The sequence below is a fragment of the Ixodes scapularis genome, unplaced genomic scaffold, assembly GCF_016920785.2.
Source record: "Ixodes scapularis isolate PalLabHiFi unplaced genomic scaffold, ASM1692078v2 PGA_scaffold2__306_contigs__length_199485367, whole genome shotgun sequence".
In the NCBI taxonomy this organism is placed as follows: Eukaryota; Metazoa; Arthropoda; class Arachnida; order Ixodida; family Ixodidae; genus Ixodes; species Ixodes scapularis.
Genome location: NW_024609857.1, coordinates 42,695,785 through 42,714,521, shown reverse-complemented (window position 1 = coordinate 42,714,521; position 18,737 = coordinate 42,695,785). Strand labels below are relative to the sequence as shown.

General features: G+C 44.9%; 1 protein-coding gene across 1 annotated transcript; it reads left to right on the top strand.

The window, feature by feature from the left end:
- Positions 1–605: 605 nt before the first annotated feature.
- Positions 606–18,153, top strand: LOC115320713. The gene is made up of 6 exons (XM_029980847.3): positions 606–968; positions 6,574–6,653; positions 8,847–8,930; positions 13,732–13,764; positions 14,005–14,049; positions 18,044–18,153. The coding sequence occupies exons 1-6, from the start codon at positions 824–826 to the stop codon at positions 18,071–18,073; spliced, it is 417 nt and encodes a 138-aa protein (XP_029836707.2). The 5' UTR covers positions 606–823; the 3' UTR covers positions 18,074–18,153.
- The last annotated feature ends 584 nt before the right edge of the window (positions 18,154–18,737 follow it).

Here is an 18,737-nt window from a genome sequence, read left to right as displayed (position 1 = left end):
TCTGGAAAGATTTCCAGAGAAGCATCGTAAAAAGCGGAAACCCAGACTTAGCGCGTGACTTGTCCGTGTGCTGTTCTTTCTCTTTTTCACTCAGAATGGCATTTTCAAAATATTAAAAACTCCCCAGTTCGCTTACTTTTCTTTTTAAGATATTTAAGGGGCACTTACATTTTAGTCAGGATGTTTTAACCCTGAAACTAAAAAGGAAACTTCATATATATCTAATATATCTTGAAGTTTCCTTCCCAGTGTCAGCGTTAAAACATCATGATCAATACGCATCAGCTCGCCTGCGCGTTGTCCTCGTTTTTTTACATTTTTGTGCTAGCATTTCATTTAGCATCGAAAGATGCTTAAACCACCTACCCTTCATAAAAATAATAACGACAATCGAGGATTGAGATAGAATTAGAAAGGTTAATTTATCCTATCATCCACCAATTTTTCTTTCTTTTTTTTTTTAGTTATGCGTGTTTTTTTTTCTGTTTCTTTTTTTACGTAGTTATGCGTGCATAGCTGCGCGATCGACTCGTCACGCGTCAGCGGACGCGGTGTAGACACCATCGCTTTTCCCACTTCCAGCTGAATAAGTGAGGACACCGGGAGGGAAGGCGCGCAGTTGACAAATCAAGCACGTGCCTCGGATCTTGGCGGCAGCGATTCCCCTGTATGCTTCAGCCTTCGCACTTCAAACACGACCGACTCGACACTGATGCATGAGCGAGGTCGTCTCCAGCTATATGTTGCGCGCCCGAGACGTTATATCCGCGCCGTGCCAGGAACGCCCAAGTCAGAGCAGAGATAAAGCCCTCAAACTTCCGACATGAACTCGAAGCTGTGGGTTTGCGTCGTAGTGCTCGTGCTGAGTTGCCTCGTCGCCGAGAATGAGGCCGTCACAAGCCACGCGGAGTTCAAGAAGAGACTGCTCAGCGTCAATCCCGCAGTGATGACCCCCCAGTGCAGGAAAGGTAAGTTACAAGAGAAAAAACATATCATCGTGTTGTTTTGATGTTTATACGGCGGACAGTTAGCCTCGATGAGCGTCTGTATTCTCTAGTGTAGACTCGAAAATATCTGGGGCGTCTGCTTCTCTCACAAACGTCATGCTCACTGCCACAGCGCAAACTGTTTTCAAGTAAAAACGCCGGAGAGCGAGGATTCGGTCGCGCTGCCGGTCCTAAAAAGCAAATAAAGAACGCGTCGTAGTTCGCACATTGGCGTCTGAGTGGGATCGGCTACGTCGCCACTGCTTGTGTCTGCTTTCTACGAGAGAACACGTAGCGTAGCCTGTCCGGGAGCAATGGAACAGTTTTTGATCTGCGTACATTTCCTCAGATTTTACTCACTATTCTTTCACCATCGGTTTAAAAAAAAAAATGAAAATGTTATAGGACACCATTTCTTGTGGATAGTGCGTCGGTCTGAACTCCCAAACACACAAAACATTCATACGCAGACAGAAGGTGTGCCGAAGGCTACCTAGAGATGGTGGAAAGTGCGTCCTCTTGTCGGAAACGGTTTGCAAACGGTTAGAACGCAGTCCATGACACTCAAACGCGAATGTGTTAACGAGCCCTAGCTATAAAAGCTGGCAGTTTACATTTTTTTTCCTTTTTTTTTTTCAACGACCAAGCACGGTCTTATTACTGCGCGATCACTGCGCCACCTCGGAGACATCCCGTGGCCGAAGCGCTCACTAGATCTCGCCCTTGGATATTTCTTTCAGTGGGAATCCTCGAAGAACCACAGAGTAACCGTCTAACTCAAAAAATCCAAAAGAAGCTATCCAGTAGTTGATTGCAGCAGAAGAACGCGGAAAATATCTCAAGCTGCGAAGCGGAACTTCCGGGTGAAGATTCAGAAATCTTTAAGGCGCGATTGTAAACATTTGTACGATATATATATATTTTTAACAATATAATAAGTCAGCAATCGGTAGAAGAAAAAAACACGTTATACCGTGCGTTTCAGTAGAGGCATTTAAAACTCACAAAAAACTGAGTGTTCTAAAACAAAAGCACTTTTTCTTGCGGGAGCAAGCTGCGAAGCAACGCTGGGCGTCAGGTATTGCAAAAATTCCAACTAGTTAGTTATATAATTAGCTCAAATTTAGTAATTAACTTATAATTTAGTGAAAATAAACATATGGTTCCCATTAATAACTTCACGAGCATCATCGAAAGCCACGCTATCAACTTTAGAAAAATAAAAGGTAAGTAAAGCATTTTATGTCATTTAAAGAAAAATGAAAGACGTTTATAATTTTCTGTAACGCCGAATTAGAGCGCAGCTCTTGAGGAGGAGGAGGAAAGGGTACGGAGGGGAGGGCATGCCCCTCTTCCTTCCTCACTAAATTTAACGGGAAATTTTACCCTCCTGACGTCACACTTGACGTCACACTTGGCGTCACACGCGTCGTCACACGTGACGCCACGAGGGTGAATTTAGCTAAAATATGTTTCCGCCAAATTTCGTGACAAAATTTCACCGCTAAATTTAGCGGGAATTTATGCAATGTTAGATGCCTGTGACATCACGTGACGTCACACGCGACGTCATACGTGAAGTGTTTCCTATAATGTTGTCACACGTGATGTCACGTGCGACGTTACGCATGAACGCGCGAGTAAGCCGACGGCGGGGGCGACGGCGACGCCGCTCAAGCCAGAAACGGGCGCCTAACAGCTGCGCTCTAAAAAAAAAAGAAACGCTCAATTTGGACGCGTCTATGTGGAGCTGAAGTTCGAGCCGAGCTGTGGTTGGCTCCGATTGGAAGGATAGTGGGTAGGCATCAAGGCAGCTAGCATTGATGTCTACCCACTATGCTTTCAATCCGAGCCTTTCAGAGCTCGGTGTTCTGACGTCAATGTAGCCCGTGCGCAAGAATCAGACCAACTTGCGCTAGCGGCTGTACCGCACTGGCTAAATTTCTAGTCTACAGCTGGGAGACTCGTCGCCCCTGTGAGGCAGACCAAGTTCTAGGCTGTATAAACACACACACAACCCAATTTTTTTGCGCTCCGAATATGTTTCGGTTTCCTATCGGAGTGCATCTTTGCGTCAGCGGCCCTGCCCTCACGTGGCCAAGGGGCGAATATACCGTCTCGCTTCCCTCGTAAGCTGGAAGGAAGCACGGTGCAACAAGTGCGAGGTTTCGGAACAAGACAAGACAAGAGATATTGCCGAAATTCTGCTCGGGCTTCGCGCGTCTCCCGGCAGGGGCGCTATCTGGTTGGGGCTCCACGCGCAGGCGCGGTAGCGCCCCTAGCGGCCTTGAAAACACATGCGCGAATAAGGACGGTTAAGGCGAATAAGGACGTTAAATTTAGCAGTTTTCTGGGTTGCCTAGCCGAAAAAGGTGGCTTAGTGGGCTAACGCGTCTCAGCTCGGAGCGTGGAACGAAAGCTTGCGCTGGGAACCTCCTGGGTTCGGTCCCCGCCGCCCCCGCCCGTTTCGATCTGGATGAGTTTCGTACCGGCACGCGTTCGTGTGATCACTGCTCCGTGATGCACGTTAAAAAACCCAGGTTAGCGGTTGTACTGTACTGGCTAAATTTATCATCTACAGCTAAGAGACCGATTACCCGTTGAGGCGCATCGCCATCAAGGCTGTTGTAAACATACAGAGCAAACCAATTTTTCTTTATGCGCTCCACAACTTCGCAACATCTGCACTCCCCAACCAGATGCGGCGTCGGTGCTTGGTGGCGTTGAAAAATAATTTTCTTACTTTAAATACGCAATATCTGAGGAGATAAGCATGAATGATAAGTTGATCGCATTCACTGTGACAAAGACGCTTACATGGGCGAGGAACGCTTACAGTACGATGAGGCTCTCTAGAGATCTTGGCGCGACTGGTTTAGAATGACCCTTTCGAAGCTTTGAAGATTTTATTTGACCGAAATGGTGACTTCCATGGCAACTGAGACCTATCAGTGAATTACCTTGCGAGATTTAGTCGCCTGCATGCTAGTATTTGTTTATGTCTGGCTAGCAGGCAGGGAAGGCAATGGTGCTATTTTTTCAACAACCAGTGACTTTAGTACTAACAACAACCGACGAGCAGGATCAAGTCCATTTCGTGGAAGAACTGTTAGTTGTAAGAATAGGTTCGCACAATAGACATACTTTAACTGTAATGGCTGAACTTCATGGAGCAAATTATGCGAGGAATAACTGACGAACTTCGCCCGACGTCACGCTCTATTTGAACGCGATGTAGTCGCCACTGTGCTGATGACACGTGCAATGCAAAAGCCTTCAGGCACAATTCGTTGATTTTTTGGAGCCTATTCGCCCCTTGGAGTTGAGCCTTAACGAATGAAAACTACTTTGAGTACAAACGCTAAAGCCGGGATCACACTGCTTGTACATTATGCACCAGACAGTCTGCAAACAGATCCGAACGTGAGTCACTGCAAGAGCCGTGCTTCGAATGCCGCACGACTGAGTTCCAGAAGAAACCTGGGCATGCGGCATTCGAACCACGGATATTGCGGTGACTCGCGTGTGCACACGCCCTTTTGTGTGATGTATGAGCAGCGTGCACCCCGGCTGAAGACTGCGGTCAAACATCATACGAAAGGCAGCCTGCACGGCACTATACAGCATTCCAACAAGTCCTCAGCCCCGCGTGCAATATCCTCAGCTGAGCGGGCGCATGATTGCCGCTTTGGAAAGCGAGCAAATCACGTGCCATACGCACGGACATTGAAAATAAAACCACCCAGAAGCACCTTTCTTTTTTCTTTTTTTGAAAGGTCTACACGACGCCAGTTTGTTTTCTTATATGACGGCCCTCTGTCGAGCAAGGTGTAGCACGTGAGTGCTCCGTGAATGACTTAGTGGGTGCCACCTTTCGCGGTTGCGGTGTGAACGCGACTTTCTCAGGGCTTGTTGGAGTGTGAGACGCACTAAACGGAGCGTGCGGAAAACAGAACCATTGAAACCCGGCAGCGCCGAGCAGAGCCCTGGAACAAGCTCGCGGCAAAAGAGAACCAGATACTCGGAACTACTAACTGGATCCTGGGATAGTAGCGCCGTAAGGTCACTATTTTGGTCCGTTAAACGAGCAATTTCTCTTTTGACCTCTCCGTTCTTGGTGAGCCGATCTAAATTCGCTGGTGACGGGCAGCTTTATGGAGACGCTTCTTGTGTGCCGAGATTTTGCTATATCCACACACCGCCGAAACAAGCGTACATTTTCGTATCAACACAACATGCTGTGTCGGTGCTTGGTGGAACTGAAAAACTGATTTACTGTTTTGCGATTCGCAAGAAAAACAATATAATTGTAAGAAATCCGATTAGATGGGTATGATTAATAGGCCTATTGCATGCACAGTGCCAAAGACGCTTATAGTGGCGAGGAACGCTTCCAGTACAATGTTGCCCCATCGTGACCTTGGCGCGAATGGTTTAGAACGACCCTGCAGGCTTCGAATATTTGAATGGACCGAGATGGGGATTTCTACGGCAACGTAGACAGATAACGCGTTTTGTGTTTTGGTTTTGTGTTTGTCTTGACACCACTGTATTAAATGAAATATTCTGATCAGATTAGCCAATCGCCTTTTGAGATTCTGGTTGTCTGTATGTTAGTATATGTTTGTGTCAGGCTAATAGAGAGGGAAGGGAATAACGATACTTTCCCAGGATCCAGTGACTTTAGGAACTACCAAAATCCGTTGTGGCAAAGTATTTTTTTGCCTGTTTCCCGTCATTCTTTTTTTTGCGCACCCTTCACTGGGGAATCCCGTAGCGCGATCATCTCACACAGTAGAGCGCCGCTGTGCGTCTGAACATGTGATGTTTTACCGTTGCCAGGAGTAACACGCGCTCACTCGGGGAAGAGGTTCGGCTGACACTGGTGTCCGGTCAGAGCGGAGACGAGCCCAGCGTCAGCGCTGGCCAGGCAGTCTGCCTGTGGACTTCCGTTGCTTGCACCTAACCGGAAATGGTTAGATACCAGACAAATAGCACATTTTGTGTTAAAAAAATGTCTCGAGACATCTTCGAAGCGTGCAGGTGTAAGGAGAAAAAAAAATACCTCGATCATGCTTGAGGCGTGTCCGCGCATAATTATGTCATCGTGTCTACAGAGAAACTCCGTGTCTTTGCAAGATGCGTGAACAGTGCGACCGCGGTTTAACGAACGCTCTCCTCCAAAAGATCACCCGCCTCATATTGGCTCCTTTCATCTCCCCACCGTTGGTGGGCGCTTATTCGGGATTTTACCATACTTCGACGCCCCGACTGAAAATAAACTCCAAAGCAGCTGTAACAGGGTGAGAAAACGTTGGTGCCTATTGAGCCCGGTGCAATTTGCCACGTCTGGCCTCTCTGTTCCAGTCGATTGTCCACCTTTTGGCACCTCTCACAACGCATCAGTGTTTTTTTGTTGTTTTTTTTTCTTTATGGAGAAGGGAGGGGTTTTGAGGAATTACTCGTATTCCTCTCGGCAATTCTTGGACTGCGTATGTAAAATTGGGACTATGAAATTTAAAATTAAAAATACGTTTTGATACAAGTGACGGAAACGACTAAACTCTGCGTCTCTTCTTTTTTTCAGTCTTTAGAAGTTGCAGCGTGAAAATGTTCGGACTGGTGGGTCTGCTAGACGTTATGAAGGATCGATGGGACGAGTACACCGTAAGCTTCTCGCAATTTTACATCACATACCTTCCATATGATATATATAGCAGACGCTCCGAAACCAGCCATCTCTCAAGACGTTTGATTAGAGCTTTTAGACTTTTAGCGAACCGTTTTGTAGACAATCGCTTTGACTAACATTCGTGAGGCAACGTCACTGCTCGTTTTGGGAACGACTGCCCTTGTAAAACAGGCCCTTTTAATCACAACCCTTACAGCTCAAGGGACACAGGGTGGGGCCTTTTATGATCACGTTTCTTGCATCGTGATCGTTTATTTGGCATTCTCATCGGCTGATGCTGCAATCCGATTGGCAGCCGGGCGATAATGAGATGCTCGGGACTCACTATGCGGAGCGCAAGCTTGTCTGTTTCTTGCGCAGGGGTTACAGTGACGTCAGAACGCCGAGCTCTCTGATTGGAAGGACAGTGGGTACACCTGGCAATGCTAGCTGTCGCGAGGTCTATCCATCCGATCGAAGCCAATCAGTTGCCGGCGTTCTGGCGTCCCAGCAACCCCTGCCCATGATGAGGACGAACTTGCGCCCCTCATAGGACTGCTGAGACGCCGTCAATACGCACAACAGCGAGGCCTTGTCGAGATATTTGCATTTCATTAATGATATATTCATTAATTTTTTTGCTTACTCTCAGGGCCTAAGTATTACAGAGAGTATTTGGTTAACGCAATAAGAACGAAAATTAACTCATTGGAGGAATGGTACAAGATTAGAAATAGCGTTCTCGAACAAGTCGGTGTCGGGGACCGAAGCGGTCGAGGCGGGGATGCTCTTCCAGTCGGTTCAAGTATTCGATGTGAAGGGCCTTAAGTGCAAATTGGTGCGGCTGCAGGGCACACCAGCCTTAAACAGTTGGTCACAGCAGGATGAAATGTACGGCGGTGACACAAAGAGAGAGGCGCTAAGGTTCGGGTTAGAATTGTATGTATCAAGAAATAAACAAAGATCACATATGTTTCGTCATAATGAAAGGTCGGGGAAGCTTAGAATTAGGGCTGAGAAATTGATTGACTAACCTTCCGATTAATCGACTGATGCTTTAATCGCAATTAATTTATTTTAACTGGTTAATCGATCCGTGGGATTCAGAGTTGTAAATTCCGGGGAGAAAATAAAAACGCCTGCTTACTGCATAGAGCACATTTATCCGCCTTAGGAGGATACGTTATTTTTTGCTATGGTAAACTCCTTCGACGTTCCAGAGTAATCCATAGTGATTATAAGGTTTCAGTCAAAATGTTTAATGTTTTACTTTTTAAATCTCTCGCTCGTTTCTTGTTTTTGTTTTTGCCTGTGTGCTTTGTACGGCGTCTAATTTTAAATAAGGCTATTCATAGATGACATAACAAGAAATACTAAAACAAATAGTGTAGTTTCGCGCTTCTTGAGATATTATGCATGAAAAGTAACAAGATCAATTAATCGATAACTCAATTGATTAAAGAGTAGAAATTAATTAGGTTACAATTTTTGATCGACGCCCAACAACTTTCTAAAATAGATTTCATGGAACTGACGCTGTCAGTTTGAAGGTAGTCCGAGATCAATTCCTATATTGGTCGCCCGACCACTGAGAGTACTTGAAAAACAAATATGGGAAATGTTTTGCAACGGGGTTGATTGAGTTACGCCCGCCAAGCTTCCGGTCATTGTGCGTTGGGCGGAGCAACCTCTCTTCAAACTGTTCACGCCCAGTGGAAACTTCACAACGTCGATGTCGAATCGATCGTCTATACACCCTCGTTAAAACCAGTCATCCGCCTGTGAAACTGTAATTGATGAGCCTTTTCAATTGGATTGCCTCAAAGTACAGTAGTGAAGAAAGCTTCACCTGGCAGGAGGGAGACCACCGTGACAGCTTCTGGACAACCGATGTGATCAATATATGCCTATTGGGAGCTTAAAGCAGTATCCTTTAGTCCCACTAACTAGTATATGCTACGTTTTAATTTACGATAGACGGCAGCTTACGCCACGAGCCATCGAATTCAATCCAATGCCGTCTAAACGCCTCTTGACCGCGTAGTCACGTAGTAAGTTCCCGGCACGTGATCGGTTGGGGTGAGTGGTAGCTTCCGCTGCAGTCCATCGTAATATAAAATAAGATATAGTCAAGCTCGGCGCCCGTATTTTCTCTAGTACGGCTTTAAATTACTCTGTTTCCGTTTCAGGCTATCCCCTGCGTGAAGACCATGTTGGAGAGGAACTACCCGGACTACACTCTGGAATGCTCGCGAAGCGGCCGCCATGGAGAGGCAAGGCCACAGCGTTTTTGCATTGAGCTTTAGGAAGCGGCAGCCACGGCGACACTGGTTCAGCAAAGTCGAGGAGTGATTTAACCGCGGCGTGTCTGATTGCTAACCTTTCGTATTCAACATGCGCTGCGCAGTTAGATTACACAAGGGTCATTCCATGTGAAACGCCCCAGACGTTGCGCTCGACCACCTCCGATTTCTAAGAAAAAATTCATGGGCTTCGGCCACAATGTCCGTAGCCATACCCTAAAATAGTTTTGACGAAAAAAAAAAATTGTGGTGACGTTAGCGCGATTTTAATTTTTGAAAACAACGTGAAACTAGGCATCACTCAATAATTTACGAAAAATCTGCTTTTTTTATGAAATACCCAACAATATTTTTTTTCTTAAATTTGCACGGTTGTCGGCTTACAATGTGGTTGAGTTTGTGCAGTTTTGTTTAATTTAAATATTTAAAACAAATGCAAAATTTTATTCAAAAATAAAATATTTTGTTATTTTATTAAAAATTATATAATTGCTCCCGGGACCTAATATAACTGTTTACTGGGTGCCCTCTAGGTATATAACCTATAAAAATATTTTAAACCGCTGAATTAAACACCTTGCAGTAAAACAAAAATCGTGAAGTTGCCAAAAAGTGTGTTTAGACGCATAAACAGCCGTTTATTCCACCCTGAGGTGGTCCAAGTAAAAATACAAAATATGGTGGGTTTGGAAGAACGATTGATCGTCTTTTGATTCTGAAGGTTTAATCGGAGTAATTTTTGTTTAAAGCGAGAAAACAATTTTTGAAGTTGAACTCTCGCACCACTACCCGGCGTCGCTTCTTAACGCCTCTTCCCCGCACAGCACGCCACCTGCGAGAATAGCCGACGCGATTAGGTCCAAAGAAACAACGGAGTTTGCTGCCCGCTTCCCCTCGTCCCTCTTTCTGGCTGTAAGGGAAGAAACGGCGGGTATCGTGTACTAATCGGAGGTGCCTAAAGTGCGTCGCCATAGCAGGCACGTTGTGCCCTTTGTACCCGAGGGCGGCTCCTCACACTCCGAAACGTGATGCCTAATCGACGGGCGGCATCAGCTTACTTGGATTTCTTCATGCCATGCCAAAGGTCCCACGGCGACCTCCGATTCCTAAAATAAAATTAATGGTTCTTCACCATAACGTTTGTGGTGCTTCTCTAAAATATTTTTGACGAGAAACAAATTTCATGGGGTGATGGCGGTTTGAACTCGTAAAAAAGGAGTGAAACTAGGAGTCATTTATTAATTGATGAAAATTAAGATATTTTTATAGAAGAGTGGACTATTTGTATTCCTAAAAACCACATGGTATTTTGATTGCTGTGTAATAAGGATCATAAATATTCGCTTGAAGCAATTAAAAAAAAAAAAAAAAAAGTTAATATAGGAGAATTTTAGCCTTTTTGAGTTTGGTTACAAACTATCTCGTTGCTGCAGGTGATTAAACATCTTATTGCCAACCCTATGAATATTATGCACAAAAAAAAGTTTCGGGCCGTACAACTAAATATTTTGCAGAAAAAACAACTTAATTTGTGCAAATGTCGTTCTGCCGTTTAAAGAGCCGTCAATTCTGCCTTGAGGTGGCCGAAAACAAAAAGCGAAACATGATCACTTTTACAGAAGAGTTTATTGCCTTTTGTCCTTGAATGTTTAGTTAAACTAATTTTGTTCTAAATACTAAAAAAAGAAACATTTTGAAGTTGAGCTCTTACGTCGCAACCTGGTGTCGTTTCTCGTACGTGCCTCTTCTCTGCACAGCACGGACACGTGCCTTTGTTTATTCACTATTTCCAATGGGTCATGTAAAGATTCCCGCACAGACAATATGGGCCTAAAATAATGCCAGAAGCGCAATCTTGGCTTGTGACGATGCTTCAAGCGTCCGAGTTAACATACTGAATCAGCGCGTTTCAGAGCTTTGATCACTCGCCTGTCGCCTTCATTTCGCTCCAACTAAGCGCGAACCGGATCATAGTTCCGCTTTTCACCGCAGCATGCGTGGCGGCTAGATATCGCGGAGATATTATCGTGTTTCAGACGTCCACGTCAGCTGATGCCGCCCGTCGATTAGGCATCACGTTTCGGAGTGTGAGGAGCCGACCTCGGGTACAAAGGGCACAACGTGCCTGTTATGCCGACGCACTGGTGGCACCTACGATCAGTACACGATACCCGCCGTTTCTTCCCTTACAGCCAGAAAAGAGGGACGAGGGGAAGCGGGCAGCAAACTCCGTTGTTTCTTTGGACCTAATCGCTTCGGCTATCGTCGCAGGCGGCGTGCTATGCGGCGAAGAGGCGTTAAGAAGCGACGCCGGGTAGTAGTGCGAGAGTTCAACTTCAGAAATTGTTTTCTCGCTTTAAACAAAATTTACTCGGATTAAACTTTCAGAATCAAAAGACGATCAATCGTTCTTCCAAACCCACTATATTTTGTATTTTTACTTGGACCACCTCAGGGTGGAATAAACGGCTGTTAATGCGTCAAAACGCACTTTTTGGCAACTTCAGGATTTTTTGTTTTACTGCAAGGTGTTTACTTAAGCGGTTTAAAATATTTTTTATAGGTTATACACCTAGAGGGCAACCAGTAAACAGTTATATTAGATCCCGGGAGCAATTATATATTTTTTAAATAAAATAACAAAAATGTTTATTTTTGAATAAAATTATGCATTTTTTAAAAATATTTAAATTAAACAAAACTGCACAAACTCAACCACATTGTAAGCCGACAACCATGCAAATTCAAGAAAGAAATATTGTTGGGTATTTCATAAAAAAGCTGATTTTTCGTAAATTATTGAGTGATGCCTAGTTTCACGCTGTTTTCAAAAATTAAAATCGCGCTCACGTCATCACAATTTTTTTTCGTCAAAACTATTTTAGGGTATGGCTACGGACATTGTGGCCGAAGCCCATGAATTTTTTTTTTAGAAGTCGGAGGTTGTCGAGCGCAACGTCTGGGACGTTTCACATGGAATGACCCACAATCAAACGACAGTAACATGTCTATGCCGATCGCAACGGAAAGTGGCGGGATAGAAATGGGTGTTTACAATGTAGTGCAAAGACCACACAGGGAAGAGACAGAGATAGGGAAGCACATGTGTTCTTTGCGCTACATTGTAAATATACAAAGCCAACTAGCCCAACAGCTCATTTCGGTAGAAATGGGTGTAAGGAAAAACTGGCCCGGAAAAAAGTGGTCCCGGAATAAACGGCCCCAGAATAAGAGGCCCGAAGAGAATGTTCCTAGAAAAAGAATGGTCCCAAGGGGTTAGAAAAGAATTAAGTATTCAACCGTGAAACCCATTTTGAAATGGGGAATAATGAACTCGCCAATTTACCCATCACAGTAATAGCGTTCTGGTTTGGTGCACTTCAAGATTGACGTGAGCATTCTCAGTACACGCAGAAACGTTAGCATCAAATGGTACAGTGCACTTCAAACTTAACGCCGCCACTGTGTTCCGAAACATTAAGCTCGTCTCGGCTACTTAGTAATAAATTTGTCACCAAAACGTTTGGGATGCCTTCTGAGGATGGGATAGAAATCGGGAACCCAAACAATCTTCAGATAGTTCACTCGGCTGCCGCAGGGACTGTTAGAAATGACAAATGCCGTGGCGGCGTTAAGCTTGAGGCGCACTGTACATCTGAGAGCACGCACGAAGTCCTCAGTTGATCTTGTCCCACCGGCTTAGTTCCCCAAAGGTTTTCTTGAGATGGCGTTGCGTATCGACGAGCGTCGACTTGCTCCTCTTCTTCAAGGGAGCGCCGACTCGGTGCTTGGCCGTCTTTATGGTTACGGTTGATTTCTCGGAGCGTAAGTCATCGATGACCGTCGACACCGTTGGATGGCGCATGGTTGTGACCGGCAATGCTTCCAAACCTCCCATTCCATGCTTCCCACCAGTGTGTCCAACTGGAACCCCCTGTTGTCGTTCTTTGTTCGTACATTTTTATTTAAAAAAAATATTACCGCGCTTTAAACCATCATGTGATCACTTTGTTAGGGAGAATGGGCGAGGCTTATATCTTAATTTCAAAATGGTTTCGGCAGGAATGATGTTTTTTCTACCCTTTTTGGGGTAATTTTTTTATACTTGCCACTCGTGGCCATTTTATAACGTGTAATATTTGTTTCCGGGCCTTCGTGAGACATTTTCTCCATGAAGATCTTCTTTTTTTTTTTACCGGAACCCAAGAGAAATATTTACGTTATATGCTCCCAGAACTGGAATTTCTGGGATGGCTCGAAGAGTCCACTAGGATCCGTCGTAGTGTAGCATCCTATCTGTATTGGTAGGCAACACCTAGAGCATTATATATTTAAGTAAAGTCACACTTCCGAAAAAGCAAGCTCTGTATTTGGTCGTAACGGGATGTTAGGATGTGAAGTTGACAACTCGAAGCCGAAATATAGTGCCCAATGGTTTCCCGAGATTCTTTGCGTGGCACTACTCCGCTAGGATCACTTCGATTTTAGAAGTCCATTGAAGTACCTCCGCTCTGAGTTGCGAGAAAACTCCACCATACGGCTTCTCAAACGTCTTGGTTTCTAAAGTGCTCTACCCAGTGCTAAAGCGCTTTCCCCGGTGCCAAAACGCCAATAGGTTCCAGAGTTAAAAAAGTAGCCATCGCTCCATTAATGAACGGTATTTATATTTTCTTCGCCAATACCGGAGAGGGAAGGTTAAGCATATGTCCTCAACTTATTTATTAAATCACCCACATAGAGTATTAACATTCTCTATTATTTTTATTTTCAGTTCATTAGGTGTCTCGCGAGCCCTGAAGCAACTGTAAGTATAGCCACATTCACGCGCGATATATGAAGGAGGCAGAGCAACGACTTTTAAGTTTAGAAAATTTACAGATTGCATTATTAAGTCCGACATCATATGTGATAGAATTCTTTCGGTAGTCTCCCACCCATTTTAATTTATTGCCCCCAATCACTTGGCAAAAGTTCGAAAGTCATTGCGCCATCTCTAACGAGGGAAGATATAGTGTGGCTATAATGTCTGTCACGATTCACGCAGGCATCTCTCAACGAGAAACAAAAAGACTCCTTGGACAGTGGAATCGTAAGTTGTCCTCTTTTCTAAACAACGAAATAACCGAATCTTCCTATCCTTTACTATATCTACAGAGGTTCCTTTCTTTTAACACAGAATGTGTATTATCAGCCGAAATCTATGAAAAAAACTTAGTAAAACATATAAAATAGCGCAACAGGAACAAGGACAAGAAGTAAGCAGGACAGGCGCTTAGATTTGAAAAGTTTTAACAGTTAGGTTTAGGCGACACGTTACATTACACATACCTTGCAGGGCCCGTGACGTAATGATGTAACGCGTCTTGTGACGTCAAGCAATACTGTGACGTCACGTGGCGTCATCATGCCACGTGACGTCACGGTGACGAATGACATCAGGATGTCCCGTGACAGGTAACGTAGTAGCGTCGCATTCATAGGACTCACGGTGTCACGTGACTCGGTGACGTCACGCCACGTAATGGTGTCTGTCAAGTGACCGAAAGACATCTCGTGACTTCATGCTTCCGCGTGACATTATGACGTGATATGTGTTGTTCGTGCCAGAGTAATTCTGTAAACACTCCGCGTCCGGTGCAGAGTATCGTAATGGTGCTCCCAGGGTGGCCATGTTGGATCCCAGGCTGCAATGCGGGAAGTGACCGGTGTTTTTGCAGGAGACACGGAGGCGCGGCTGACGGGATGGCGCGGCCGTGAAGCTACGCGATCGTCCTCCGTGTCGTCTGCTTCCCTCACTTTGGAAACAGATATGTTTTAAAACATAGCTCGCGTTATAAAGAAACGCGATTATACTATACCCTAGGGCTACACATAATGTTCAAGGGTCAAAGAACCGTCCGGTTTGTTCGATTTTAGTGTAGGATGTATATTTCGAAAATGCAAAGCGAGAAACATGCTCTGCCCGAAACTCGGCGCCTGCAAGGTCGCTTTCCTGCTTGAACTTGGATCTAGCTCGGCGCATGTGACCGCTTCTCCGCCACTACAAAGTTGGTGGCGAAAGGAAAAGGAGCGCGATACTTCGATTGCAACCAATACAACAAGCACGAGAGCACAAGATCAAGGCTTTGAAGCATTCTTCCTCAGAACGAGCGCTCAGCAAGAAAGGCACGTCTGAAAGACAGGAGCGCGGGCTAGCTAGCGCTTGTAGCTTTGGCTGCAGTCTCAGCTTAAAGGCCGGTTCACACAGCACCGTTTTCTTACGTTACGTATAAGGCGCCGAAACATCCGTGTCTCGAATGTCAGGTGCCAGGCTATCTTCTTGAACTCGAAGCCACGCTCCATCTGAAGAACAGCTGTCCCGGTGACTTCTGCGTAAGCTTTCGTAACGTAACATAACGTTAGAAAACGGTGCTGTGTGAACACGCCTTTAAGGTGAACGGAGTATTAGCGGCGAGATGTTTTTGTGGCGCCTTCCTATGGTTCTCTCTCGTGACGTCTTTGCCTTGCGAACAAGTTCGATGGTGTTTGTAATGAGCATAGTGGAAGCTTGAAATCATTGCACCTTCAAAGCGACACAGCCAACACCGTCAACATTAAAGTTCTAACATTTCTCTTATTTCTGTTGATGAAAAATACTTTACTGATGACGTAGTCAGCATTCGGCCAATCATGGCAGGCCGAACATAGCGACGCTTTCGTTCGCACACGTCGCCAATAGATAGTATGTACTGGCAGCCATAGCTGTGTGCGCGGTCGCTGAGCGCGTGCTGATGGCGAGCTTCCCAGCTCTTTTGCAAAGTGCATTCCGGACCGCCAAGATTACCGGCCTTAACAGCCTGTTGATGTGAGCTAGTTCTGAGCATGTGCTCTTAACATCACACTCAATTATGGCGTCCAAGGACGACGACGACGACGACGACTACTACTACTACTACTACTACTGCTGCTACTACTACTACTACTACTACTACTACTACTACTACTACTACTACTACCACTACTACTACTACTACTACTACTACTACTACTACTACTTCTACTACTACTACTAGTACTACTACTACTATCTATCTATCTATCTACCTACCTACCTACCTACCTACCTACCTACCCACCTACCCATCTATCTATCTATCTATCTGTCTGTCTGTCTGTCTGTCTGTCTGTCTAATCTTTTTCTATTCACCTATTTATATGTTTTCCTGCTTGCCTCGTTGAGGCTGTTCTCTTGATAACACACGTAAAAAAAATTTACATAAGCTTCTTTTGTTAAGATGTTCGCATAAACAAGAGTGGCTTTAAAGCATAAATTGTTTTTATTTCACATTACTTCTTTCTTTGCAAAACACACGCTCGTTTAAAATGTTCGTGAAAATGCCACACTCTTCATTGCCTCGCCACGGGTCAACAGAAACACTCTACCCGTTTTCACCTTACGAAGCGTAGTAAAGAAAAGCCCGGCTTCTCGCGGAGCATCTCTGACTTCTCCCTTTATGTAGAGACTTAAGATAGATATGTAGGCTTACCTCCATAGCACCATCCATTTTCTTCTTTTTCTTCTCTAGGTGACTTGTAGATTACATATATGTTATGTTATTAAGACGTACACGTTCCAAACTCCAAAAGCATCGCTTTTTCCGTCGACAACCAAATCTCGTAACAACTACTTCGCGCCGCGTATAAACAATGCGCAAAACTTGATATTTTATTATTATTTTTTTTCTTGAGGTGAAAACGGGCCTAGTTTATTTAAACCAGGTAAGTGTTTAGTGGATCCAGCGTTTGCATGGAGAGATTCTCAACACTATAGTCACTGATAGAGTGAAAGCGGCAAGGCGTGTCTTTCAAACGCACGGCCTTCAGCACGCGCTCCGTGCCTTCCGCAGTGCTTTGGTTGCCCGCCGCGCGTTTGAGGCGCACAAGACGCAGACGCTTTGTTGAAGGTAGGAAGCTCGCGTTGGAGGCAGGGCAACTAGAGCTCCTCCCGGCCGTTCTCACCTCCTTGCCAGTGTCTATGGCAACGGCCCAGCCTGGCAGAATTCGTGATATGCCCCGACTTAACAAAATCCCGCATGTCGCGGTTTAGTACACAAGCATTATATATTTTCTTACATCTAATTCGAATCGTACAGAGCGCGACACTGCAAGCGCGAACAAGCGATCGCCAGTTTTCTGTGTTTTCTCTTAGACCCAAAAGGTTCTCATCAAATATATCAATGTTGTAAAAAGAATTCATTTAGGGCTCTAATATAAGGGATAAAATTGTGTGTCTACTAATACTCTTTCCTAATATAAGGCGAAAAGGCGCCGATGTCGTGTTTGAGCTAACAGTATCGCGATGTGTACATGGCAAGCGCTCCGAGTCAACGTCCTTAATGGTTCACCTTGTTCAGTCAAAGATAGCAATTGGGCCTACTCCTAATTAAAGAGTAATAAGAAAGCACACCCTAGTAAAATATTTGCACTACCTATAGGGAGTGTTCACTGGCGGCCATAGCTGCGTGAGTGACAGCAATATGCGTGCTGACGATGAGCCTCCACAGCTCTTTTGCAACGTGCATTCCACACTATCAAGATTACGGATCATAGCAGCCTAATAATATAAGTTTGTTCTCAGCAAGCGCTCTGAGCAGCGCACTAAAAATAAGGCGCTCAGTGAATACTCCCTATAGTCTTTCCGGTATACTCTGTTTCAAGTTAAGAATGCAGGACAAAGTCGTCCCACAAAGCCCTCCCTGCTTTCTTCTTTAGCAGAGCGAACACTTAAAAGAAAAGGCGAGTTGACATTCCTTCCCTCTCACCTCCTCTACAGCGTTCGCTCTGCTAAAGGAGAAAACGTTGAGGTTTTTGTAAGAGGAGCCTGTACTGCTTTTCCTAACCTGGAACAACCTGACTCCCCCTGTTGACGTCTTTTCAAAGTATTGTGTTTCCGAAGTTAGGTTGTCGCATACTTTGTTTTTTAAATTAGTTTGTGTGGCTTTATTTGTGTGTACCACCATACTGTGACCAACTGGTTGTTCCGGGGCAAGGGACCAATGAAGCGCCGGTTCTCAAGCATGACTTCTTATGTTTTTGCTTTTCAGAAATGTCTCTTGGACAACTCATTGCCCTGAGGTCGCCCTTGCAAATAGCATCTGGGATGGTGCTTTGGTGTCCGCAAGCCAATAAAAGTGGCACGCTCGATTGCTTTAAAGGATTCGTTTTATGTACCTTTGAAGCTCTTTTCCCTTCTTTTCTGGCAAAGAAAATGTGTCTGTGGTCTCATATCAGCCCCTGATTACGGGTGCCATCTTATTCGTAATACGTAGAGCCACAAAATACGCTCAGAGTATCGGCTTTTTATTATTCGATCCTTTTATGAGCACCGCCATTTTGGTGCTTTGGGCAGAGCGGCCGGAATCGGCGATTGTAGCCATTCGAAACTTTTCTGAAGCGGAAAAGTTTGACATGGTGGGTGTAACAGCTTCAAAAAACAAGGACAATAAAAGGAATAGACACGACAGGACAACAGCTGTACTCGCAATTGAAATGTTTTATTTGAAAAGGAAAAGAGAACACATACATCAGTACCAGATAACACAAAGTGTAATCAAACAATACGCCCTCCAGGAGGCTCATGTCATCAAAATAGGTTGACTGGACGCAACCCATGCCAGTCGTGGTCTGGCGCAAAAAGGACACCTTCTTATCTCATAAGGCAACCGAAGGCTCACTCACTCATCTTTCTCCAAGGCATGAATTATAAAAAGCCGTGATAATTTCGTGAGTGGCCCCCTC